At 48.6% G+C, this 26,357-nt stretch overlaps 1 protein-coding gene and 1 pseudogene across 1 annotated transcript in view; both read right to left on the bottom strand.

The window, feature by feature from the left end:
- ACO2 (aconitase 2) overlaps positions 1-26,357 on the bottom strand; it is a 46,501-nt gene that overhangs the window by 13,666 nt on the left and 6,478 nt on the right. Inside the window, exons 2-4 of the mRNA XM_052640825.1 lie at positions 8,130-8,266; positions 3,826-4,084; positions 630-722 (exon numbers count right to left, since the gene is read on the bottom strand). Coding sequence (XP_052496785.1) covers positions 630-722; positions 3,826-4,084; positions 8,130-8,266 — 489 coding nt within the window. The remainder of the gene's footprint in view (positions 1-629; positions 723-3,825; positions 4,085-8,129; positions 8,267-26,357) is intronic.
- On the bottom strand, positions 10,558-10,709 carry LOC128049173 (uncharacterized; annotated as a pseudogene).

Raw genomic sequence — 26,357 nt, 5'->3', positions numbered from 1 at the left:
AACTCCAGCAAGTGGCCAGACTCTGAGGGGCACCCCCTGCACTGAGAGGGGACGAGCCCTGGTGTGACAGGAGAGCACAGAGCGGGCAGAGCACGGGCCCCAGGGCCAGGCTGCCCGGATGCTCGCAGGAGCCTGACTCCACACTTGGTCAGCTGGATGTCCCTGGGCAAGGAGATTAAATCTCCATTTCTTAGCTTCCTCACCTGTAAGGTGCGGACAATAAAACCACCAGACTCACCGGGTCCCAGCAAGCACTGCGTAAGTTACTATCTGCAGAGTGCCTATCGCACCAAGTATTAGCAATCCAGCCAAGGTATGACGCTTGTGGAGAAAAGCAAAACAAAAACCACCGCGATACGCACGTTCAGAGAAGGTACAGCACAAAATATGCCAACCTGAAAACGCTGCTCAGAAGGAACTACCCTAAACTCTCACATGGAGAGTGAGAATGTGTAACCTGACACAATGAAAATTAACTGTAAAATGAAAGCGGAGTCTAAGGGTTGAGGAAAACGTCATCTAACTGCCCGCTGAGGCCCCTGCTCATACAGACTGGGAGGTGCTGCCCAGGTCCAAAGGGCAGCCTGCTCCTCTGCCCACCCCCAAAGGCTGGCCAGGCCCTGCTTTACCTGGTGAATGATTCCAGAGCCAGGCCTCCAGAAGCCCACGCCGTACTTGGCACCTGCAGTCGCCAGGAAATTATACACTTCCTGGTTTATGTCCTGTTGAGAGAAATCAATAACCAGGGCATTAGAAACAGTTTGCTCATGCCTCCCTCCCTCCACCTCCTCTCCCCTATGACTGAAATGCTGGCACTGGAAAGGCAGGCGCTCTCCTGGAGGCCTTCTACAAATAATTCCCAAAAGGCTTGGATGCTGGCCCACAAGTCTCGGCCGGCAGGCCCAGGAGAAAGACCAGGAAACAGAGACGGAGCCCAGTTCTGTGACACATGGCCAGGGAGTAGGTCCAGAACAAATCCCTTCCCGCCCCACCCCCCGGGTCTCAGCTTCCTTATCTGTAGAAGGGTCCTTCTGGCACTCAAGTCCTTGGTCAAGGCCAGCAGCGAGGGGGCGGCAAGACACCACAGGACTAACTGGGACATGGTGGGGGGAGGGAAAACATCAGAGGGAAGCAGTGGGACGGAGTGGACCACCCGGTCCCACCACGCCTCATGCTGGGTGTTGTTTCTCCTTTGGAGCCTCAGATGCCTTGCCTGTAATTCTGGCTAACGTTTACTGAATGCCCACTATGGAAGTGGTACCACGCCAAAACAAACCCCATTTTACAGACGCAAAAACAGAAACTCAGAGGTCTTGCTCAAGACCCTAGGGTTAAACAGACAAGTCAGAGTTTGAACCCAGGCCTGTCCAGCCAGAGCCCGTCGTTACACTGTAATAGGAACAAAGCTACTGCCCTCACAGAGGCTACATCTCAGAACACCTAGACCACTGTCTAACGCGTGCTAGGTGGTCAACACTTGGTAATATGTTTCATGGGCCCCAAATGAAAGACTGTCAGATGGACCATGTTCCCAACTGTAGGTTTCAGCCTAACAGGCAGCAGACGGTAACCAGTATGCCTATAATTCAAAGGCAACTGCCTCAGGGGGAAGGGAAGGCTATCCCAGCACATGGATATGAGGCCAACGTTTAACTGGACAACCAAGCATGTCCCTGGACAGGTGAGACCTCAGGGACAAAAGGGATGGGACCATAGGCAGAGGAAGGACTCACTGTGGGCTCCACTAGGCCCTCCAAGGAACACCCTCAAAGCATGCAGTCCCCTTCATTTACACTTCAGACCAACTGGACTTTCCCAGTGGTCCAGTGTGGCTAGGACTCTACACTCCCGATGCAGAGGGCCTGGGTTCGACCCCTGGTCAGGGAATTAGATCCCACATACTGCATATAAGATCTGGAGCAGCCAAATAAATAAAGATTAGAAGTAATAATAATAATAAAAAAAACTGCAGACCAACCACACATCCTTCTGAGGGCATGTGTGGTTCCCCTAAGTGAAAGAGTGGTGGATAAAGAGCTTGGGTCCCCAAAGCCGTCTCTTTCTGATTAATAATTAATCCGTTGGTCTCCTCATTTACAAATCAGTCACTGGTATAACTGGTCCCAAGGGCAGGAGGCGGGCTGCTGTGGCCACAGCTGCTCCTGTGTCCATGCGGGGGGCGGGGGAGACAGCCAGGTGGGCACGGAGCGCGCTGCTGTCTGCACCTGACTCAGCCTAGATGCCTCTCTGGTGGTCTCTGTGACCCTGGACACAGAGACCTGCCTCTCTGAGCTCCAACCAGAGGGAACCTTTACAGATACATGGAAATCTGACCACGCTCCTTCCCAGAGGCCTCAAGGCCCTCCTGCTCCTGCTCTGCCCACCTCAGAGCCCCAGGCCCACAGGCCCCTTCCAGCTCCACAAAAGCATCAGCTTTCTTCCAGCCTCAAGGCCTTGAGGAACTCTGCTCTGTCCAGAATGTGCTTCCTCATCTGTCCTGGTCTCAGCTTACATGTTACATCCCCCCCCCGACTCCACATGTATCTTCCAGGGCCCCACAGGCTTCCTTGAGAACACACGTACAGACTGGCAGTTACCAGTCTGCTAACTGCTTAGCTGCTGTCTCTCTACTGGACTCCCAAGATCCACGTTCATACTGGATCCCAGCACAGTGCCTGGCATAAAATTAACGTTCAATAAACATGGGTGAAGTAAAGCAGGAATTGGGTTCTGAGACCCCATGACTCTGAATCTCATCTCCAGTAGGTTTTAATCCAAAAAGTCAGGAGAGGGCTGACTTCCGAGGGGGCTGGCCCTCCTGTGGGCGGTCATGCATCTCTCAGGCTGAAGCTGGGGACCCAGTCCCCAGCACCGCAGGACCCCGTCACATTACCAGGTGCCACGGCTGCTGCTATATGGGAACCACGGGCCGGCCAGCTGGACTCTGCTGGCTGAGGGGAGTCGCCGTGCGGCCAGGACAGAGTGAGCGGGTGGGCAGGGGGGCCTGAGTGGGCAGGCTGCCCTGCGCCTCTCCCAGGGGTCTGAGAGGCTGGCTGAGCCGCCGACCCTGGGAGCCGGAGCACTCTGCTCTGCACCCGTCGGGCTGCAGCCCTGCCAGCACTCAGCTCCTGCCAACGGCCCCCAAGAGCGGGGCCCACTTCCATGACTGGGTGGAGAGGGTGGAGGCCCAGAGCTGGGAGAGACCGCATGTTGCCAACAGTGGGCACACACAAAGGTGCCACAGCAGAGCCTGGAGGAAGGTGCACGAATTCGGCTTCCTAAGAAAGAGAGGGTAAGCCAAGGTGATCAGTGTGGCAGCCAGCCCCTTCCACCTCATTAAGCAAAACTCACAGATGAAGAAAGCCCACAGGGGTTATCGGTCAGTGGGAGCTGGGAGAAGGGTCTGGCCCTAGCCTCACCCCCATGCAGCTGTGGGACTGCACACAACTTGGACGCCTCAAGTTTACCAACAGTGACACTGTTCAACCCACCTCCCTGCCGAGGTCCCCAGGGCCCTGGGAAGAACACGAGAGATGACTCTCCAGGGCAACTGGAGACAAGGATCAGAACCTGCACAATTTCCCTCATACTCTGTTTTATTACAGAAAAAGGACCTGAGAAGAGTACCTTTAGTATGGTTAAGACTGGGGATGATTTTTGTTTTCTCTAGGTTTTCTCAGTATTTTCTAACATCTTCACAAAGAGCAAGTGGTGTTTTTAGAGGAAGAAGAGAACAAGACTAAACCAGAACCCCTTAGACCTGGGGGGCGGTGCCTCCCACCCCGCGTCACCCCCACCGCCCGCCTCCGCAGCCCTCCAGCTCACCTTGGCCCGGCGCAGGTCCTTCTCCCCACCGAGCTGGGCCTCGATCAGATGGTCGCAGTGGATGGTGGACGGCACGGCCACCCTAGGCAGGCCGCTGCTGATGAACTGCAGCATGGCCATCTGGGCCGTGGCGTCCTGCATGGCCACGCGGTCAGGCCGCAGCCGCAGGTACGTCTTGCCCCGCTCGATCTCCTGGTTGGCCGGGTCATCCAGGTGTCCATACACAATCTTCTCTGAGAGGGTCAGAGGCCGGTTCAGCCTGGCAGGAGAAGTGGGGGCTTGCCTGGTTCCGGCTGCACGATCCTGTCTGCCCACAGCCAGGCCCTCTCAAGTACAAGGCAACCTCGACGGCGGCCAGGGAGGGCACCCTGCGTCCAAGGTGGAGACGAACCAGTACCCCCAGCACACAGCACAGCGCCTGGTGCTATGTCCAAAATCACTTGAGGAATAACACCACCACAAGAGGGGGAGGGTTTTCCTTTTTCCCTAAAGGATATTTATTTTCCCATGCGTATTAAAATCCTATTATCTGATGAGCGCTTTGTTCATCTGTGTCTCATGGTTTAATCCTTACTGTAGCCTCGTCGTTAGCAAAACGCCCTAGAGTTAATGGAGACGCAGAGGAGTGATGGCCAAAGCTCAGGTTCGCAGGAGGGGCCTCACCCGGGATCCTCTACATCTCTTGGGCCACGGCCACCTTCCCCGTGGAGTTGGCCCACCGGGACACAGAGAACCCACCCAGCGACATCCTCACCCCATCCTCCCCTCCCTGCACCCACAACCCCTATTATACAAAAGCCCTCCCCATCAGCCCCGCTTGCTCTCACCCCACTAAGACGGGTGAGGCTGCCAGCTCTCAGAACAGAAACTGATGCCAGCCTCACGAGACCCTGTTCCTAGACCTTGTTTCCCTGTGGGGCCCACCCCTCCCTTCCCGTCAGGGCCCCTGGGGAGGTCCAGCTGCCTTCTCGTTACAGCCTCCCCGCTGCACTCTAAGCTCCCTCCGTGGGGGCCACCTCTCACCAACCCCCACTGCCTCTCAGCATAGCCCATCTGCCTGGACCTCACACTCTGCCTTCCGCCACTCGCAAAGCTTAAGCCAAACCCAAGGCCTCCTCAAAAGGGCAGAGTTCCACTCATACCCAACGAACCACACACACACACACACACACACAAAACTGGACTCAGAGTCAGAGGCTCTGGGTTTAGACCTGACCCTATTACTAAACCCACTGTGTAACCAGATAAGCCAGGGAGCTCACCAGTCCATCTCTAAAGTCCAGGGCTGGTACTGGAAACAGATAACAGAGCTTATACAGCACGCGTTTTTTAAACAGCTTCACCAAGGTATAACTGGTGCGGAACAGACTGCACATATTTAAGTGCAAAACTGATCAATTGTGACATATGAATATACCCATGAAATCGTCACCACGCCGAGACGACGCACACACCCACCAGCCCGAAGTCTCCTCTTTCCCCTTTATGACCCCTCCCTCCTGCCCCCATCCCCTGGCAACCACTGATCTGCTTTCTGTCCTAGTTTCTTCCTGGCGCTTTCAGTGCTCAGGGCAGTGCTGATCTACATATATCTATACTTGGATGTACAGAAGTCACTTTATTCTCACAACTCAGAGGAGCAAGGTGAGGCCCAGTGAAGTGGAGAACCCTGACCCTGGTCATGAGGTAGCAAGGGGCCGAGCTGGAAGGCAAGGAGCCACCGTGGCCTTACACTGTCTTCTCAATAACACCTGGAAACTCAGGGTCCAGCCCGGCTTGTAGCCAGTGCTCCACAACTATCCTCACTGCTACTGCTGTTACCAACACGACTCTGCGGGGAAGCAAAGACAGGCCCTTCTGCTGGCCTGGGTTCTAGCCCCTCACCCCCAAGTGGGCTTCATCCCTTGAGAGCAAAGGCTCCCTAGGCCGCTGGTTTTGTGGGCAACAGCAGAGCAACCGCCAATTCTGAAAGCCTCTCAGCTCTGCTGTCATGAGAACTTGAATAAAAATAGGCCTGGCCTGGAGTACAGCCTGCCCCCTTTAGTGGAGCGTCTCCCTGGCTGGTGAGGAGGCAGTGACTCACTGCGTGGAGCAGGGCCCCTCTTCCTGCGTCTCAGGGGCGATGAAAAATAGCACACGGGCTTTCAAACCAAAGACCTTGACAGCAAATGCCTGAAGCTGTATAAAAAAGCTAAGGACGAGTTCATCACCACATTTCTGTGGGGATTAAGTGAGGACGGCAAAATGGATCCTCAACGTCCATCTGTCGCCCAGCTTCACTGAACGACAGAGACTCGGTTCCCAGGAACAGAATCAGGCTCCTCTGTCATGGGGTGGAGTCGTCCCCAGGCAGGCCCCCTGGCCCTCTAAAACACCCTCACATCTATCCTAATCTTTTAGCATCTTTCTAGAATGGCTCCACTTTAGCCTTCTTTCTTCTGTGGAAGGGTCTCTCCACTGTGCCACCACTGACAGTTTGGGCCAGATGATTCTTTATTGCAGGGGCTGTCTTCCATACTGCAGGGTATCTGACCGTATTATTGGCCTCTATCCACTAGATAACAGTCAACCACCATCCCACCCCGGGTTAGGACAACCTACAATGTCTCCGGACATTGCTAAATTTCCCTGGGAGACCAAAATCAACCCCTCACCCTCACCCTCAATGAGAACCACTTCTCTATGACAACAATGAAAATGGAACATCCCTAGTCTATACTAATCTGGAAAATGCCCAGAGTTATTGATTGGACTTTTCCGGTTGGTGCAGGGTTGGAATAAAAAGGCAAAGGAAAAATTTTAAGGGGAGAGTTAATTTTGCTGATAGAAATTAAAACCAAAAAAATTTAAACAAAAATTTAAACCAAAACAAAAAAATTTTAAAACCAAAATTTAAATCAAAGTTTTTTGATTAACTTTTTGAAGCAAAGACACAATGGTAAAGACTCTTTTGTCAAGGTATGTGAAAGCAAGCTTCTGTGTTACTTCTCCCAAGCAGGGGGAGGTGTTTTTGCAGACTAAAGGAAAATCCATTCTTTTTCCACTGAACTGTGATCTGAGAGCTCTAAGAATAAATAAAATAGCGTTTTCTGGGGAAAAAGTACTTGTATAAGGTTGCAGAGTGATGAGGACAGTGGCTTCAACCCTGGGTGCACATCAGAACCAACCGGGAAAGCGGCCAGCACTCCTCACAGTCTGATGTCCACTCAGTCACCTGGGGCTCCTGTGAAAACCGCAGATTCTCACTCAGTGGGTCTGGGGCGGGGCCTGAGGTTCTCTACGTCTAACAAGCCCCCAGGCCTGCTTGCTGGTACCAATGCTGCTGATCCACGAGCCACATTTTGAGTAGTTAAGTTCATACCACCTGAATCAGATGAACACCCTTGATGGACACGAATAGGTCCTTACTGTAATTAGATGATGCTATGCTGGAGGCTGTTGGAGATAAAGACTAAGACAGTCCCTGACCCTTAAAATGGAGGTGAGGACACCAGTAAGGTGGAAGCAAATGCCAACGGGAGCACGTGTGGCACAGTGGCCAGAGCAGTGGGTGAGGTCCAGTCGCTCTCTCAGCGTGTGGCCCAGTCCACCTAAGCCCGCTCGCCGGCTCTGAGCGGGAATTCTGTGTGCGCTCATGTTGGCTCCCTCGTGCTGCCAGGGCCATGCCACCTGCCAGGCGGGCGCGCAGCTCTGTCTGTAGGGGTTCAAGCTCCAGAAGCAGTGCTGCTTGCCATGCAGGACCAGCCCCCATCCCTCCTCTTGTGGGATCTCATCCATCTCCCCTCCTGAGCCGGCATCCAGCCCAGAACCTGGCACTCAGAACAGCAGAGCAAGACAGCTGCCACTTCACTACATGGGCAAAGAGAGGTCCAGAAAAAAGGGATGCTCAAGTGCCCATCTGAGCTTCCTTCTGAGTCTCAAGGTTGAGCTCTCCCCCGAGCTGATGGACCAAAGAGGAAATATAGTAATTCTGAAGTCCCTGGACCTGGCAGACCCCAGAGGAATGGCCCAGAGCCAGTTGTCTGTCTTGCAAAGGGTAGCTGGGATGTTCAGGCCACAGCACCAAAGAGGGCCTGAGATCTTCTCTAGGGCCCACATCTCCAGGCTTCTCCTTGGCAGAGAGGGCGGAAGGCCCACCAGTGATCCGGAACACCCTTCCGCAGCAGGGACCGCTATGCCCTCAACGCCTAGATCCTGCCACCATCCTCCTCCGCCAAGCACCTCCTACACTGTCTGAGAGGGGCAAGAAAAACCAGAAACACCAACCCCTCTAATGGTCTCCACAGCTCGCCCTGCAGCCTTACCGTTTGCGGACAATGTTAATGTTCTTCTCGAGCAGGTCATAGCGGATGTACTCATTGGGTTCAAAGTGGCTCATGGCCACCTTGGCCCGCTGGCACAGGACTGAGGCCACATGGTACTGCCGTGCACCCAGGGCTTTCTGCAAGAAGACAACAGTGACTGTCAGCAGAGCATTTAAGGCGCTGCACCCCAAAGGACGGCGCAGAATGGTGAAAACAGCAAGGAATTATAGTGTTAAGAGCTGTTCGGTGAGTGCAGCCTGTTTCCTCGCCTGAGCACAGAATGATACAGCAGCCACCAGGAACACAGCCCGTGGTAGGAGAAAGTGCAAGGGATTTATAGTCACAATGGCTATTTACAGTCACAAAGTCAAGTTCTATCCACCTGAGAAAACCCTCCATCATCTGAGGGCCAGAAGAGATGGGCCACGAGGGCAAAGCAGCTGTAGTGATCACACAGCTGCCACCGGCAAGGCAGAATGCGAACGCGTGCGGAGGCTCTCTGAGCCCTAAAGCGCCACCCAAGTAGCCCCTGCCGTCCTACCTGCTCTCTAAGTCCGGGGGACTTTGTCTTATTTCTGTCTGGGCTACTCGGCACATTAGAGACTGAATAGCAGCTGAACTGATGGAAAAATTAGTGAGGAAAGCCTGCACATGAGCTTCGGATGGCTCCTCCCTCCCTGAGATGGCGGTGGCTAACCCTGCTCCCCTGGCACGTGCAGCAGACTTACAGCTGGCCAGAACGCGGCACAGTGCTGCTGCGGGGCCTGAGACCTGGCCATAAAAGGGTAGCTTCCGCCCGGCTCTCTCTGATTGCTCTAGGGCAAGACACCACTGCAGTGGAAACATCTAGGCAGTCTTGAGAGAGGCCCGCCTACAGAGGAACTAGACCACCTGCCAAAACCCAGCATGACCTCGCCAGGCAGGTAGGCACACCATCTGTAAGCAGGTGAAGAGCTCCAGCCAAAGCACAAGCCACAGACAACCAGGGGCCTGGCCAGCAATCTGGACCGCAATTTACTGAGTGAGTCAGAGCCAGAACAACCCAGCCAAGATGCTCCCAAATTCCTGGCCCACGGGAACTAGGAGCGAGAAGTGTTCACTGTTGTTTGAATCCTCCAAGTTTGGGAGAAACAACTTATTAATGCAGCAGCAGATGAATGATTGTTAAGTTGTCAGGTCTGTGTTAGTTCATTTTAAACTGGATGACAAACTTCACAGAGTGCACTATGACCAAGGAAGAATCAATGAATCCAATGAAGCGACAGTGGGGAAAGAACAGTGGAGCTCCGGGTCTAGCAGCTCACACCCTGGGCAAGCAAAGAGGCAAAGCTCAGGCCACCGCCCCTTTGACACCAAACCCTGCTGACCTCAGTATCTGAACCCCTACGAGTGTGTAGCGGCCGCTCCCTGTGCAGGTCACCCACTGAGGAGAGCAGACCCCGTTAGGAACAGCACACCCCCCACCCAGCACAGCAGGAGCGGCCTCCCAATGCAGACTTCAGGCCCACCTGCCCTCCAGCTCAAAATCCACCAGGGACTCCACTGCCTGCCCTTCTTCTATTGGGTGAAGAACCCGCCAATCAAAGGGCTTTTTTTCGGAGGGGGCAGTACATCCTGTGAGATCTTGGTCCCCTGACCAAGGAGCGAACCATGTCCCCTGCAGGGGAAGCATGGAGTCCTAACCACTGGACAGCCAGCAAAGCTGTGCAGAGCTCTACCTTGATCTTTTTTTTCCTTGAGGTTAATCTGTGCCTTTATCCGCCAGTACAATTTAACTACAGGAGCCTGCAAACTTTTTTGATCTAAAAAGTACATTTTATATCTCTGTCCAACAAATACACAAACACATATAATACATATACATATATAACAGTGAAACAAAGGTTTTGACAAATCGTCTATCCTAAGTCATTTTAAGTTTTTTCCTTTTTAACCAAGGATCAACTGTGTAACACATCAAGTCCCCAGTTCATCTGAGGGTCCACTTTAATGAAGTGAACAGTGGTGTACATTCTGTGCGTCTGGACAAAAATATGAGGACATCCATCTGCCATTACTGCTGCTGCTACTTTGTCATACAAAGTATTTACAGCCACCCCTATGCTGTCATACAAAGTATTTTCACAGCTCATAAAAACTTTTGTACTGTACATCCATCTCCCTTCTGCCCCCAAATTCCTAGCAACCGCTGACCTTTTAATTGCCTCCATAGTTTTGCCTTTTCCAGAATACCATATAGTTGGAATCTATTTTTCTTCTTTTCCTTGAAAAGGGAGGCTCAAGCCTTTAACCTCTCATGGCCCACCCATGCATGGACAGGCTCTAGGCGGCAAACCCCCCCACCGCAACCAATCACTGTAGCTTTCTAAGCGAAACTGAGCCTTGTTCCACAGGTCCTGCCAGCAGCCACGTGGCGGTACAGGGGGACACGTGTTGGGTGTTTGTTTACAGGAAGGTCACAAGTTTTGTGCCCCTTGTCACAATAACCCAGATTCCTGTTTGGTGTGTTATCAGTTCAGTTCATTTCAGTCGCTCAGTCGTGTCCAACTCTTTGCGACCCCATGAATCACAGCACGCCAGGCCTCCCTGTCCATCACCAACTCCCGGAGTTCACTCAGACTCATGTCCATTGAGTCAGTGATGCCATCCAGCCATCTCATCCTCTGTCGTCCCCTTCTCCTCCTGCCCCCAATCCCTCCCAGCATCAGAGTCTTTTCCAGTGAGTCAACTCTTTGCATGAGGTGGCCAAAGTACTGGAGTTTCAGCTTCAGCGTCATTCCTCCAAAGAAATCCCAGGGCTGATCTCCTTCAGAATGGACTGGTTGGATCTCCTTGCAGTCTGAGGGACTCTCAAGAGTCTTCTCCAACACCACAGTTCAAAAGCATCAGTTCTTCGGCACTCAGCCTTCTTCACAGTCCAACTCTCACATCCATACATGACCACTGGAAAAACCATAGCCTTGACTAGACGGACCTTTGTCGGCAAAGTAATGTCTCTGCTTTTCAATATGCTATCTAGGTTGGTCATAACTTTTCTTCCAAGGAGTAAGCGTCTTTTAATTTCATGGTGTGTTATAAATATATCTTAACCTTGACTTAATTTCAGCACCGGTTTCTATCCACCTCTGGCCCCTTGTGGTCTACAGGAGTTCGGGTCAGTCACCCCAGGTCTGATAGGCTGGCCTTCCCAGTGGACGTCAGCCACACACACAGTAGGCACAACTCTCAGGCTGTTCATTCAAGTCTCAGTGCAAATGTGACCCATTCCAGGGCAGGCTCCCCAGGGTGGACATTTGGTCAGGTCAACCTAGTTAGTGACAGTCCCCAGGTCTTCAACCCACAATAATTATAACCACCTGACTGAAATGTCACTAAGCCATCACTTATGTTTCATGGCTAGGGACAGCCGGACTGACCTGTCAATTGTCCTAAAGAAATCAACACTTGCACTCACTGTTTTACTAATCTACTAACTGCAACAAAAAAGTAAAAGGATGTTATTAGCTTGGCTGTAAGACTGTAAGCAATATTCACTCGATTCCTCCAGGCCTCAGCTTTTCAAAGGGTGAAACCTCAGCCGTGCTCCCTGCTTCAGAGCTGAGCTGAGAGGTTTGAAGTGTATGAAGTGTCACGTGTAACTCTGAAGAGGCTGACCTCAAGGGCAAAGACACCATGTATCATTCATTCACAGACCACGTATATCTCACATGTAAAATGAACACTAGGCTATGGGTGATCTTAGAATAAAAATAAGAATAGGGACATTCCTGGAGGTCCAGTGGCTAAGACTCCCAGCTCCCAATGAAGGAGACCTGGGTTTGATCCCTGGTCAGGGAATGAGATCTCCCTTGCCACAAGGATGATCAAAGATCCCACGTGCAGCATTAAAGACTCAACACAGCCAAGTGAATAAAAAATAAATATCAAAATTGATGGGAAAAAAAAAAAACCAAACCCAGTCATTACTTATTTGGTACCTGCTCTATGCCACCAGGCATTTTCCGTGTCTGATTTTGTGTGAGATGATTGTTATTCCCACTTTACAGATGTGGAAACTGAAGGTCAAAGAGGTTAAGTCACAAGTCCGACACGTGAAAGCAGTGAATCCAGGATGCAAGCACGGGCCTGTTTCTTTTAAGATGAGCCAATTCCCCTGGATTCTGCTGCCCTCTTGCCCCACAGAGCCTATCCTTTCCCATTTGAAGGCAGCCTGGTGTGATGGTTCAGATACAAAACCTATAGTCACACCACCCAATCCAGCACCACCAAACTGCTGTGACCCTGGGTAAGTTACCTAGCCTCACCAAGCTTTAGCTTCCCCATAGAGAAAATGGGAGATAAATGTTGGCATTAACTTTAAATGAAACAATCTAAGTGCTTGGCACAGTGTGTTCATGGAATACGTGTTCACTGTATTCTTTTCCTTCATGGAGGAGACAGACACAAAATTAGATAAGGTTGTGCTCCTTTTCTGGATTCTGGCGGAAGAAGCATGCCTCTTATTTTGCTTACTGCAAACACAGCTTTTGGTTGATCAGCATTTTTCAGAAGCCTTAGCTCATGTGGACCTTCGACATTCCTGACCCTCTTCTGTCTGTCTTGGTATTCCGGCTGTCTTAGTATCTCTCCTTAGTTATCTGCCCTCCTTCCAACTCTGGCCAAGACATTCTGAAAATCTAAGCTGAGGTCTATAGGTACATGTCTTCTGTCTCTCCTTCAGACAACTTGCAATTTGTTAGAATTTTCCTTGGAAAGTCTCCCATCCTTCTGAAATCCCTTCTACTTATGGGGTCCTGGCAGTGAGACCTCATCTATTTGGTCTCTGAGTAACTCAGAATTTGCTTTCCTCCAGGGCACTAAACACACTGAACTTCCTTACCCAGTACAAACCCCAAAGGGCTCTGCCACTGGGCCTTTGCACATGCTGTTTCTTCTGCTTAGAAAGCTCTGTCCATCCCTTCCCAATCTGCACTTCATGTAGGTAATTTCCACTCATCCTTAAAGTTCCAAACTAACTTCACTTTCTTAGGGAAACTTCTTGAACTCTCAATCCAAGCAGTCTCCTCTCATGTATGCCCATTTACTACTTTCTAACATTCATTTGTGAGATGCTATCTGTCTCCACTACTCTGTAAGATCCACTAAGGGAGAGACTGTCTCTGTCTTCATAATAAAATTCCCCACATGACTGAACACCAGGTCTGATACACAGGAGGTGTTACATAGACATTGGCTAATTAAACCAAAGGGTTTTTTAACTTTACCAACCAGTTCTTCCTTATTGAACAAGGTTGAATACAGAGCAAGTTCGGTTAACCTTGTAACAGCAAACAGTTAAGAAGAAGACAAATTAATAATTTACCAGTCTCAGATGCTTTCGGTTAGATTGTAAACAGGCTGAACATTTCTGAAAGACAATTAGGCGCTACCTATTAAAATGTGAAATGTCTCTATCTTATGACTAACTTTTCTTCTTCTTCCAGGAAGCTATCTCATAAAAACACTCATTTGAAAGAACACAGAGACTGGCAGGAACATTCTCTACATCACTGTTTCTAAAAGAACAACCTAATTGTACAAAAATAGGGCACTGGTTGAATAAATTCTGGTCTACCCATGAAGGAAAGCCATTCTACAGCTGTTTAAAAGGAACAAGGTGATGGTGGTGGTCTTACAACTTTGTGAATGTAGTTAATGCCACTGGACACTTGAAAATGTTTTAAAATGTCAAATTTTATACGTATTTTACCATAATTTTAAAAAGGAAGTAGATCTACTTTTATTGGCAGGAAAAAAAATTCCATGACATTAGGTGAAAATAATTGGCAAAATAGTACTATGGTATGGGCCCATTTCTGTATAATAATAGTAATTAACAAATGTAAATATGCTCAGAAAAAAAAAAACTAGTAAGATCTGCTTAGATTGTTCACAGCAATTATCTGCAGAGATTAGAATTATGGGCACTTTTATGTTCTAGGCTAAGTATTTCCAAATGCTACACATGTGAGCTCTTTTTGTAATCAGGGGGAAAAAATGGACGAGACAAATCACTGAAGGAAAAGCACGTTTACTGTAGTATAGCATACACAGCAAGATCAGGGAGGAGCATCTGGGCAACAATCAGAAGCATTCTAGTTTTTTAAAATGTGCAAACCCCTGGTTTCAGCAAGTTAACTTACAGGAATTTATCATTACTAAGGAAAAGGGGGGAAAAAAACGTACCTTCACACTACAGGGACCTGGTTACCACCACCTTAACCCAGAGTCCAAAGAGCGTCAGCAATAGCAAGACCGCCTTGTTTGTGCCTTCCACTCAGACAGCACCACCTGGGAAGAGTCCCTGCCAACAAATATTCAACTGAACCGAAGAAAGCTTTGGGACCTGACTTCCAGTTTAAGAGAAATGCAGGGAATAAAAGAATAATCAGTTACATCCAGAGTGTGGACAGTCTACAAGAAACTGGCCTGGTCTCCTCCCGAAGTCAATGTCATAGAGGAAAACGGGGGGTGTGTGTGTGTGTGAGGGGGCAGGAGGGACTGTTCTAGGTTAAGAGAGACTACAAAGGCCACGTCAGTACAGTGCAATTTTTTTTTTAATTAGATTTTGATGTGGAAAGAGAAAGAAACCAAAGATACTTTTGGGAGAAGTAAAGAAAGCAAATAAGGCAAAATGTTGGTAACTTTTGACTCTGGACAGTAGGTATATGGGTATCCTTTGTACTGTTTTCTATATTTCCTTACATGTAAAAAGTCATGACAAATACAGTACTGTAAAGTAAAAAAAAATAAAATTTAAATTAAAAAAAAGTCATGACAAAAAAATCTTTTAAATAAGGCATCAAGTACAGTTAAATCCATGTGCTAGATATAACAGCCTAAATTTCCTCTTGGTTTTTCTGTATTTGCCAAGTTTTCTACAAAAGATTCATTTTGTAATACTTCTTGTAATTAGAAAGAATGTAGACAGCATTAGTTTTTAATTAAATCAGAACCAAAGAAATACTCTTACAGACTGCCTGCAAGCAAACCATTGATAATTCAATCTTTTCATAAAGCAGTTTGTCAATAAGATGCCCACGGGCTCATCCATACGTTTGACCCAATAATTCTGTATCTGAGACTCTATCCTCAAGAAATAATTCTAAATATATAAAGGCAATGAACATTATAAAAAACTGTTTGGATTAAGATGGAAAATTATTTTCTCCTATAATTCCCCAAATTCTATCAAGGTGATACTGTTTTCAGACGGTGTAGAAAAAAACCAAAGTTCCCTAGTATCATCATATTTTTGTCCTTGAACCTCAATTCTGAAATCCAACATTTGGGGAAGGCACCAAGCTCAGAGTGCCCACCCTGTGGGTCACTTCCCTGTGTGTGGTCTGGTGGACAGTGCGATCCCCCAGGTGACAAGGGGCGGTGGGGACCAAGAAGGAACATTTGAGGGGTGGGAATCCAGAGACCTGGCCTCAGAGTTGGGTCACAACGTCCCCTTGGATAAAAAGCCTAGACTTTCCGTGCCTTTTTTCCATTTCTATAAAATGGGAGAAGCAGGTTATTCTGGATGCTTCAAAATCACCTGGGAGATTTCAGAGACATGGTGCCTAGCCCCTACGGGCTCCCAGACCGCTCAATCAGAGTCACCAGAGGCAGAACCTAAGCATCAGTAAGAGCCTAGGTTACTCTGACACAGCTGGGTCTTGGAACTACTGGCCTAGATGCTCTCTAGAGTGCGTTCCAGCTCAGAGATTCTATAAATACTCCTCCCCAGCAAGCCCGCTCAGATAAACCCACTAATTCCCCAAAGGCCTAGGGGAAAGCATAGCAACATCACAACAGATTTATCTGCATCAAGGAAGAAAACCCCCAGGGCTCAGGTCTTTCTGGAGCAGCCACAGCCTTCGCCCTTTGTTCACAGATATGCACATGTGCACACACCAAATGCAACCCAGTATAGTGTCACAGAAAGCAAGCCAGATTCAGAACACTCCAGTGATGACTAGCTCCCTGCCTGGTCAAATTATTTTAAAATAATTATTAAACAGGGAAAATAATCCCTGTCATTTAACAAACAATGAACATGTTCCTAGATCCCAAAAACTGTCTCTGAGTGGTTTCCAAACTTCAAGGTCCGTGAACAAAATTCTTTGTGGTAAACATACCAGGCTGTTGCTAGGAGGCAACTGGCAGCCTCAGTTGCTGGGGGTGGGGTGGGGTAGGGTCATTATCTCTGCACACCTGTATGCTCTTTGCTACAGACTCCTGAAGGGAGCTTAGTTGTACCACACTGGACTCTAGAACACCACAATGCTCTCCCTCAAGACCAGAAGTTGGTGGGATGCGACAGACGTGGAAACAGACAGCATGGCAGTGTGTCAGGGTAGCTGCTGTATACAGGGGTCAGTGAAGTAAGGAAAAGACGAACGGCGAAGCGAAAAGGATGCTGAGACCTCCTCGAGGCTCAAACAAGATCATGTTTGGTTTTAAATCAAAAACACTGGCTACAGATGCAAAAGCCAAACAGAGAATGAGTGAATTGCCCCAAATCGAATGCCATTTGTGGAGAGTCATCAGGGAAGGAAGAAGTCATTCAAAGTCCGTTGTAGTATCCTAGCAACATCCAAATACTGGCCACAAGATGTTCTGGGCTAAAAGGACCCTTGCAGAGAGGACTTTTCAGTTTTGACTGAAGACACACAGGCACAAAATACACTTTATGGTGTGATCCAGCAGCAGGTACTTGACAGCGCATGTAACTCAAAAGTTTCACACCTGACATATGCAATGTATACTGACAGTTTTTATTCTCTAATTATTTTCAGTGTGGTAAAATACACATGTGCACATAAAATTTACCACTGTAACTGTTAAATGTACAAGTCAGTGTGCAGCCATCACCACGGTCTCGTTCCAGGACTTCTCCACCATCCGAAGCGGGCGGCTGCTCCTCCTCTCCACCCTCCCTGTCCCAGCAGCTGGCAGTTACTGATCTGCTGTTTCTATGGATTTGTCTATCGCAGGTATTTATTATAAACGAAATCATACAATAGGTGGCCTTCTGGGTCAGGCTTTTTCCATTTAGCTTTCTGTATTATTTTTTTGAAAGTAACTTGCACCCCATTAATTTCATGATCCAGTAACAGGTCAATATAGGCAGTTTGAAAATACTTCCTTAATGCAGCCTTTTTGGCACCAGAGACTGGTTCATGGAAGACAATGTTTCTACAGGATAGTTTAGGGATGACTCAAATGCATTACATTTATTGTGAACTTTATTTCTATTATTATTACATCAGTTCCACCTCAGATCATTAGGCATTAGATCCCTGAGGTTGGGGACCCCTTTCAATTAAAAATATCAAGTTACGTAACGTATGCCGATGGATGTTAACGAGACTTACTGCGGTCATCATTTTGCAATATATACATATCTATAATCATGTTGTATACATGAAACCACTGGAAAGTTGTATGTCAAGTGTAACTCAAATTTTTAAAATGTTACTTCTAAACATCAAAGCCAAACAACGAGGGACCACCACCGCGGGCATCTGCATTCCTAGGTCCTCTGCAGCATTCTACCTCCTGCACCAGCGGCCCCCACCTCAGCCCACCCACTAGGTAGGTGCCTGTCCACACACAAACATCCACCGGGAACATGGGATAAATAAAGACGACATAACAAGTTTTTTATTTTTTTCAGTCAATTTTATTACACTTAAAACACGTCCCTTGTTGAGCCTTCCTATATCTTTGATGTTAAAAAGGTCCTTTAAGGAAATAATGGTGACAGTAGAGGGTGATTTGATGGGCTTTTTGGTTCGGTTTGCTGTTGTTTTGGTGTCCTTACTTGAAAAAAAAAATTTTAAACTTGTAACCTCAGGTTGATCCCTTCAATTCCATGTGTACACTTTGGTGCCCCCTATCATGCATCTTTCCCAGAACAAAACTGTCTTTGGAGGACACTGAAGAAGTAAGATACAAGGAGGAGGAAAATGCTAGGTTTTAATATTACCCCTATTATCTCAGCAGTAGCCAGAAATCTGAGAAATGATAAGCAGGGTTGACTCTGGTGAAAAACATCTATCTTCACTGTCATCCTCCCTGTCTCCCCTCCCTCCTACCACCAAACTTTACCATCTGTTTACTCATTCTGCCCATCTATCAACTAGTTAGTGATTGTGGGTGCCAGGCACTGTTCCGGGCACTGAGGATACAACACTGAATAAAATGTTTCAGTGCTCCCTGCCCTCTTGGGACTGACATTACAGGAGGTTAAGGGAGGAGGGGAGACAGTCAAGTAGAGACAGAGAAACAAGTAAAATCTCAGTCAGATATTAATAAGTGTCACAAGAGAGAAGGAAGCAGAGCAATGGGAGAGTGAACCAAGGAAGTGGGGAGAGGTGCAATTCAAAGGAGGATAGTTAGGAAGGGCTGCGTGAGGCGACGTTCTACCGACAGGCTCTGCTCACAAACTGGCCAAGAAAGCATGAGAGGTAGGTCAAGAATACCACTGAGGTTTTGGGCCTGAATAACTGGAAAAATGGAGCTGCTATACACTGAAATCGGGAAGGTAACAGGAAAGGCTGGCTTGGGGTGAGCCTGGGAGTCTGCCTGTCTGACCCCCAAGTGGAGAGGTCAAGTAGGCAGCTGGATTTTCATTTTAGGTCCCTTCCCTCTAGAACTAGGCTAATAAATGGTCCATCTGGAAGCACAGATTATCAGAACCCAAGGTGACCCCAGATCACCAAGTATCTTTTATTCACTTGGCAGATGAAGAGTGTCTCAGGTCACACATACCTAGTTAACAGCAGTTTGGGGGTTTCCCTGGCAGCCCAGTAGTTCAGACTTCTACTTCTAATGTAGGAGGTCCAAGCTTGATCCCTGATTGGGGAATTAGGATCCTACGCACTGCGTGGCACAGCAAAACAAACACACACATCCAGCAGTCTGGAGCAGAACTCAAGTCACTTAATTTGCAAGTCAAAACTTTTTCCACCATACTACCTCGCCCTAATTAAAACTGTAGTAGCCCTAATTCATTAAACACATATTTATCCAGCCTCAGACTTTGTGCTGGGCTTCCCTAGTGGCTCAAACAGTGAAGGAGATGCCTGCAATGCCGGAGACCCGGGTTTGATCCCTGGGCTGGGAACATCCCCTGAAGAAGGGCATGGCAACCCACTCCAGTCTTCTTGCCTGGAGAATCCCCATGGACAGAGGAGCCTGGTGGGCTATAGTCCATGGCGTTGCAAAGAGTCAGACACGACTGAAGCGACTCAGCACAAGCACAAGACTTTGTGCTATGGTGCTTGAATTAATAAGATAAGCAAGACAAGACACAGTCCCTCCCACTGGTGAGCTCACAGTTTGGTGGAGAAGACAGATATCAAGTCAGATATCACTCACGAGACCATGGAAGCAATGACGTAAGTGCTGTGAAAGAAAGGTGAGGCAGCTACAGCATTAAGCTGGAGAGCCCAATCCAGGCGGGGGAAAGGCTTTTTCCAAGAAAGTGATCTTTCATCTGAGAACTGAAACATGACTAGGAACTAGTCAAGCAAATAAAGTGTGGTTTAGGAGAAGGAATTCAGGGAACCTGGCAGGCAGAGAGAGCAGCAGGTGCAAATTCCCCTTGGCAGGAAAGCACTTGGTAGTTGAAAAAAGAGAAAGCCAGCTTGGCTGGAGCAAAGGGCAGTGGAGATGGCAGAAGATAGAGCTAAGAGGTAAAGTAGAGCCAGGCACCGAAAAGGACCTTGCAGATCCATGAGGAAAGCCCCCAGCAACCCTGACTAAAGCCTCTCTGCGTCTTGGTGGAATACCTGCTGAAACATCTCGGAACACCAGAGGGCAGAAGGCTTCTAAAGGAGCTCTGAAGTCATCTCCCACTTGACTCCTTACCTCCCTGGGAGGCAGTCATGAGACAGTTTCTCCTCGCCTCCCAGGACCTGCTGAGGTATGGAGCTTTCTGCCCTGGACTCTTTAGACTAGAACTGCAGAATACAGACCCGTTCAGTGGTGCCAGGGCCGCCACGACTCTCGGTTCAGTCCTCAGCTCCTTGTGTTCCGGTGTGTGGCCCTTTTCAGCGTATGCAACTAGAGCCCAGGGAGCTGGCACCTTCAGCTTGTTCTTCTTCTCATTCTGTATCTAACTAACGAACTGTCTGAATATGAAAGGGGTTCACTGCACCTTTACTGATCAAGCAGTCAGGCCTTGATCTCTTCTTATAAGTATGTATGAACTTTACAGTAGGACATGTTAAACATTTAACTGGATCCTAAAAGTAATGGGAAGCCATCGAAGCAGGATTATATCTGCCTTAAAAAAATAAAAAGTCACTGTGGCTGCCACGTAGATAATGCACTCAAGGGGGCCAAAGCAGGCTGACAGTGGCTTATCATGTAACCTACTTACGTCCCATGAGCACATTTGTATTTTCACACTTGAGCATCTATCCTGTGCCAGTCAGCAGGACACAGATACCAAGAAGAGTAAGATAGTCCCTACACTTACATAGTCTGGCCACAATCAGCATGTCAGTGCACCCGCTGTGACCTGCAGGAAGAAGGAAACACACACGAGGGGCAGGAGTACAGCAGAGAGAACAATGAACTCTCCCTGGGCAAGCCTCCACTGAGCAGGGCCGTGGAGGGTTTGCAAGGCACTCAGAGGACAGTCAGCATGTAAGATGATACAGAATCGTCAAGCGAAGCGAGCAGGAGCTAGAAATCACTCAAAATGGTGCGAGGTAAAAGACAAAGCAGGCAGTGGTGGAAGGTCAGGCCAGACACCCAGGAGGGCCGAGGAGGCTGAATTAAGACCTGCGGTTTATTCACCTAGTGAAAAGAACTTAGATACAGCTCAAAGGCCCAGCTCCACCATTTACTAGCTGTGTGCTGTCAAGCCAAGGATTCACCTTCGAACCCAGTTTTCTCTTTTGAAGTTTTTATCAGGGTAGCAGTCATGTACAGATGTGAGAGTTAGACCACGAAGAAGACTGAGTGCTGAAGAACTGATGCTTTCGAATTGTGGTGCTGGAGAAGACTCTTAGGAGAGTCCCTTGGACAAGAGATCAAGCTAGTCAATCCTAAAGGAAATCAACCTTGAATAGTCATTGGAAGGTTGGCTGCAGAAGCTGAAGCTCCAATGCTTGGCCACCAGATGTGATGAGCTGATTCACTGGAAAAGACCCTGACGCTGGGAGAGACTGAAGGCTATTTATTAAATAGCTTTTACTAGAGTTTTTCCTCCCATTTAAAAAAGTAGGATATGTTTCTTGGAGAAAATTTAGAAAACACAAAATTTTATAACTCTTTGAAGATCATCCAGAAATACCTACCACCACCACCCCTCCACCAGACTCCCCGGCCTGATGCCAGGTACCCTGTGGAATTCAATACTCGGTGATTCCCAGAAGGGCACTAAACACCAGTCCACGCTAAATCCACATCTCCTCACAGCCCCTAGGACCAGGGTACCCCCTGAACCCAAACTGAACGGGTGCCACAGCTGAGGTGTCTAAGCAGAGACAATGGCAATAATAATAATTACTAGTAGCAGCAGTAAGGGTTATGCGGATGAACAGCCCTAATGTATATGAGCCCCATTTAACAGATGAGGAACTTGAGGGCTGGAGGAGGACAGTAACTCACCCAAGGTCTTGCAGATACGCCAGCATTCAAAGACAGCCTGGCTCTAAGCCTAAACACCGAAACCTCCAAGTACCAAGTGAACCCTGGCAACTTTAAGTACTGAGTTGGACACAAATGAATTAAAGAAATCAAATAACATCAAAATGGAATAGATGCCAAACTGTTAACAGCAGCTATCCCTGGAGGGTGAAATTATGGACAGTTTTTTGTATTTAGGTAATCTGAACCTTTAACACTGTACATGGATTAATTTTAGAATCAGAAGAAAACCTAAAGAAATATAAATTGTAAATAATTATTAAACATTTTTAATTTTAATTACAAATTTTTAGAAACTTTACAAGGAAATCTATCAAAATGTTAACAGTAGTTATCTCCAGGTGGGGTGGGTTATCTCTGGGTATTATGAATAATTACAGGTAATTTTTATGGTATTCTTTATACTTCTGTATTTTCCAAGCTTCCTAAATAGGTATCTTTATAAATAAGAAAAAAAAAGGTAAGAAATTAATTCTACCTTAAAAATAGCTATTACTGAGTCTTATAACATTTGGCCACTGTGGCTGGAGGATAAGTAGTCCAGATCAGTATTATTTAAAGAAGGAAGATGACTTGGGCATATTAAAAAAAAAAATTATTGGGGTTTTGACTTTGCTTTCTCAATCCAAAAGAAAAACATAATGCTTGGTTCAACCTAGCCCCACGGTCATTCCAGCGATCATCCATTGGCCATCCACTCAGATGTCACAACAATTAGGAAATGGGAAAATTTTTTCCCCGCACTTGAAGTTCAAGTCCCAGGCTGTGTGAAATTCTCATGAGTAAGTACCAGGCCCTTATCTAGAACAGATACTTCCAGATAAGCCCTCAACCTCCATTTTCTCAGGAACTAGGAAGTCGAGGGCAGCCTCAAGGCAGAAAACCTCTCTTCAGCAACCTCTACAGAGCCCGGATTCAACCTGATTATTCTAGGGAGCTCATATGCTTCCAGAAAGCCTATTCCACTACTAGACAGTTCTAACACTTAACAACCAATGCTTCTCACGCTGAACTGAAACCCATCTCCTTCCTATCAGGCAATGGAAACCGGGGCTTAAATCCCAGCTCTGTCCCCGACAAGTGGCGCGATGCCGTGTGGTTTTGCTGAGCCCCTCTAACGCTGTGGGGGTTATTAAAGGAGAGCACCCATGTAAAAGCAGCCAGCCCAGTCACCAACACACTTCCTAGCCCTGTCCTTTGGAACCAGATCAAACGAGCTTAGTCACTCCTCCACACTTCAGCCCTTCAAATCACTGAAAACCATGACCATGTCTTCTCCATTCTAAGCACTCCTATAGTATTTCCTTGCTACAAAACTCCATTCACTTGGGTGGGAGTCTCCCCTCAGGGTGACCAGAAAGCCCTTGGATCTGTTTTGGAGTAAACAGCAACAGCTGACCCACTGTTCCAGGACAGTGTCTCTTATAACCCTGGCTGGACAGAGCTCAGCCTCCCTAACCGTCCTGAAGACGCAGAGGTTGTGACAGCAAGTGGCCGGCCCAAGGTCACATGGCTGGGAACCTGCTGAGCCGTGCCCTTCTCAGCGTGCTTACAGACAGTGTCTCCCAACCTCAGGCCCGGCAGCCAGGTGGGCTCAGTCCTTCAGGGGGCTCAGTGTCTCTGGTGGAATCTGGCTTCCTGGTCCGACCGTGCCCTCTCCTCTGCTGGCTGGGGTATGAACCTCCAGGGCTCCCAGGGGTGAGGGAGGCTCTCCTGATCTTATGCTTAACTGACACAGAACAAACTCCGAAGGAAGGACTATAACCCAAGTGGACCCGCCAGGGAATCACTAAGAAATAAAATGAAACGAACCAACAAAACTGTGAGGCAGGACCACAAAGGTTATCTTATATCACCTTCCCAACAACTGGGCCGAGTGGGAGTGTCACAGGTCATGTTGTCTTGTTTCAAGGGTAAAACAGACTCCGACAGGTGAGAAGGTAGACTGCACTAAAAGCTAAGCTCTACAAGGGCAGAAGGCTTGTCCCATGTGGTCACCATAACAGACTCAGAGTTTAGGACACAGAGTCCAGGACACCAACGCTTGATGATGAGATGAATGAAGGCAGAACCATGATTTGAATACAGGCTCTTCATCTTGCTTTCCAGTTCAAGTTGTGAGCGTCTCTGGCAGAGGCTGTGCTGAGACTCTGTGCCTGTTCACAGAGCCAAAGCATGGGGGAGGCTGGCTGGGCCAGTCTGACCTCCGCCCACACTGCGAAGCATGCCACACGCCAGCGCTGCCTCAGGGAACCATGTGTCAGAGGGCGCTACAGCCCAGAGCAAGCGGAGGAGAAGGTGGCTGAGCTGTCCAAACAGGCCGGGATCCTGGAGCAGCCTGGTCTCTGAAGGCAGCTGCTTCCGCAGGAGACAGAGACATCGCCGGCCCCATCTGGCCCGCCCAGTGCCACTGCAGCAACGCTGCAGCCCCAGAATCTAGCCACAGGGAAGGCATCCGCTCTAGAGCTGGAGGGGCCCGGCCCAGAACCTCAGCTCCCCTAGCTGTGGGGCCTCAGACCAGAGTCTTCACTTCTCTGAGCCTCTGCTTCCTTTTCTGTAAAACTGGTGTAAAAGAGCAGAGGTTTTGTGAGGATTGGAAACAATGTGTGTGCTAAGTCGCTTCCCTCGCATCTGACTGCAACCCTACAGACGGTAGCCCACCAGGCTCCGCTGTCCATGGGATTCTCCAGGAAAGAATACTGGAGTGGGTTGCCATGCCCTCCTCCAGGGGATCTTCCTGACCCAGGAATCGAACCCATGTCTCTCACATCTCCTGCACTGACAGAAGGCTTTACCACTAGCACCACCTGGGAAGCCCAGAAACAATGTATTGTTTGTAAATGTAGCAGAAAAAAATAAGTGTGGAATGATAAATACAAAATTCCTATCAGTGGTTGCCTCTGGGAACCAGAACTGGGAGAAGGAAAGAGAGCTTTTTTAAACATAGTCTTCTTTAAGGAAAAAATATATGGAAAACACAGAGCTCAGCAGCTGGGTTCCTGGCAGGCATTCAATAATGTAAGCTGCTGTTCCTTATTTCTCCTGGGAGGAGTTGCTGCCTCTCACATACATCCTGCCTACGTGTTAAGAGAAAGAACCATGACCTGCTGTTTCCGACCATGCCCTCTGGCCCTCTCCCAGCTGTCAAAGCAGGTCCCTCCCAGCCCCAGAGCAGGTCCCAAGCACCAGGATAGCACATCTCAGAATTGAAAAGGTCCCATCTATCCACCCATTCTGCCCCTGAATGCCTGAGAGATCCTTTCTGGCAGTGGGGAACACACTACCACAGGAGGCCACCCATTTCACCAGCAAGATGACCTCAAGGTCTCAGGAAGGGAAAGACTCCTGGTTCCTCTGACCATAACCCTCAATGGCCTTTAGCCTCACAGCTCTTAGCAACCAGCTCTTCCTGGCAGGGAAGCCTCAAGTGAGGCTCTGTCTAGGTGAGCAATGCAGGAATGCACGTCAGTCAGCACCTTCCTTGAGCGTCATCTCTCCACATCTCTGCTGCTTCTAACAACTGTCTCCCACTCCTGGTATGAGAATGTCTGGCAACCCTCCTAAGACTCCCAAGCTTAACAACTCCCTCCTATCACTAGGCAATCAATGAGCTTGGTTGCTATGCAACAGGCAGGCACAAAAGTGATGCAGTCCTTTTCAGAGGCTTGGGAAGGGGGAGGGAGCCATGTCTATCCAAGACACAGACTTTAAATGGGGTCCAAGGCAGTAGGGGTTCCTTTAAGAAGTCAGCTGATACATTCACTCATCTGCCTAATTCTCCTTTGCTGGCGTCTGAAGCAGACTCCAGGCACACCATGAACTGCATATAAATTCTGAGCCCCCGTCTGGCCCCTACCGCCCATCCTGGGGCAATAGCTTCCTCTGAAAGCTTGACAGGCAGCCTGTGAGGCTGACCCACAGCTCTGGGCCCTCCCTCTCAAGCTCTGCTGGTATTTGGGGCAGGAGGCAATCACGGCCTCAAACATCTCCACATCCCAACAGGACACGGAGCCAACCGAACTGCGTCCCCTCCATCTAGCCTACTCTGCAGAGATCCAGTTTCTCCTTGCTATACTCAGGGGAGTCCTCTGGGGAAACAGTTGGACTGAAGGGTAAAAACCCTGAGTTCTGCAGTTAAAATCTGGCTCAGCTGCATACTAGTTGTGACCTTGGGCAGGCCATTTAACCAACTGGGATCTGTTTAACTGTTTCACTTCTCCAGCCCTCTTTTCCTTGGCCACATACAAAGATTTAAAACTAGTTAATTTCCGAAACTCTGCAAGGCTGATGACACCTACATCTTAGGTTGTTGTGAAGGTCAAGTGAGGCAGTGTTTGTTCAACAAGACCTAGTTCAGTGACGAGTACAGCTCAGTATCAGTATCTTCTAAATGCCAAGGGTGCGGTGGGGCAGACTGAACATGCCATCACTCAAGCAAGTAGGACGGGCTGGCATGGACTTAGCTCCACCTAGCATGCCCCCACCCTCCTCGCTTCAGCGCAAGCTATTACAGTTGCTAAGACGCAGTTTCTT

Source organism: Budorcas taxicolor, chromosome 5, assembly GCF_023091745.1.
Source record: "Budorcas taxicolor isolate Tak-1 chromosome 5, Takin1.1, whole genome shotgun sequence".
Taxonomy (NCBI): domain Eukaryota; kingdom Metazoa; phylum Chordata; class Mammalia; order Artiodactyla; family Bovidae; genus Budorcas; species Budorcas taxicolor.
Note: the sequence above shows the minus strand (reverse complement) of the source record. Positions and strands in the feature narration are given on the sequence as shown.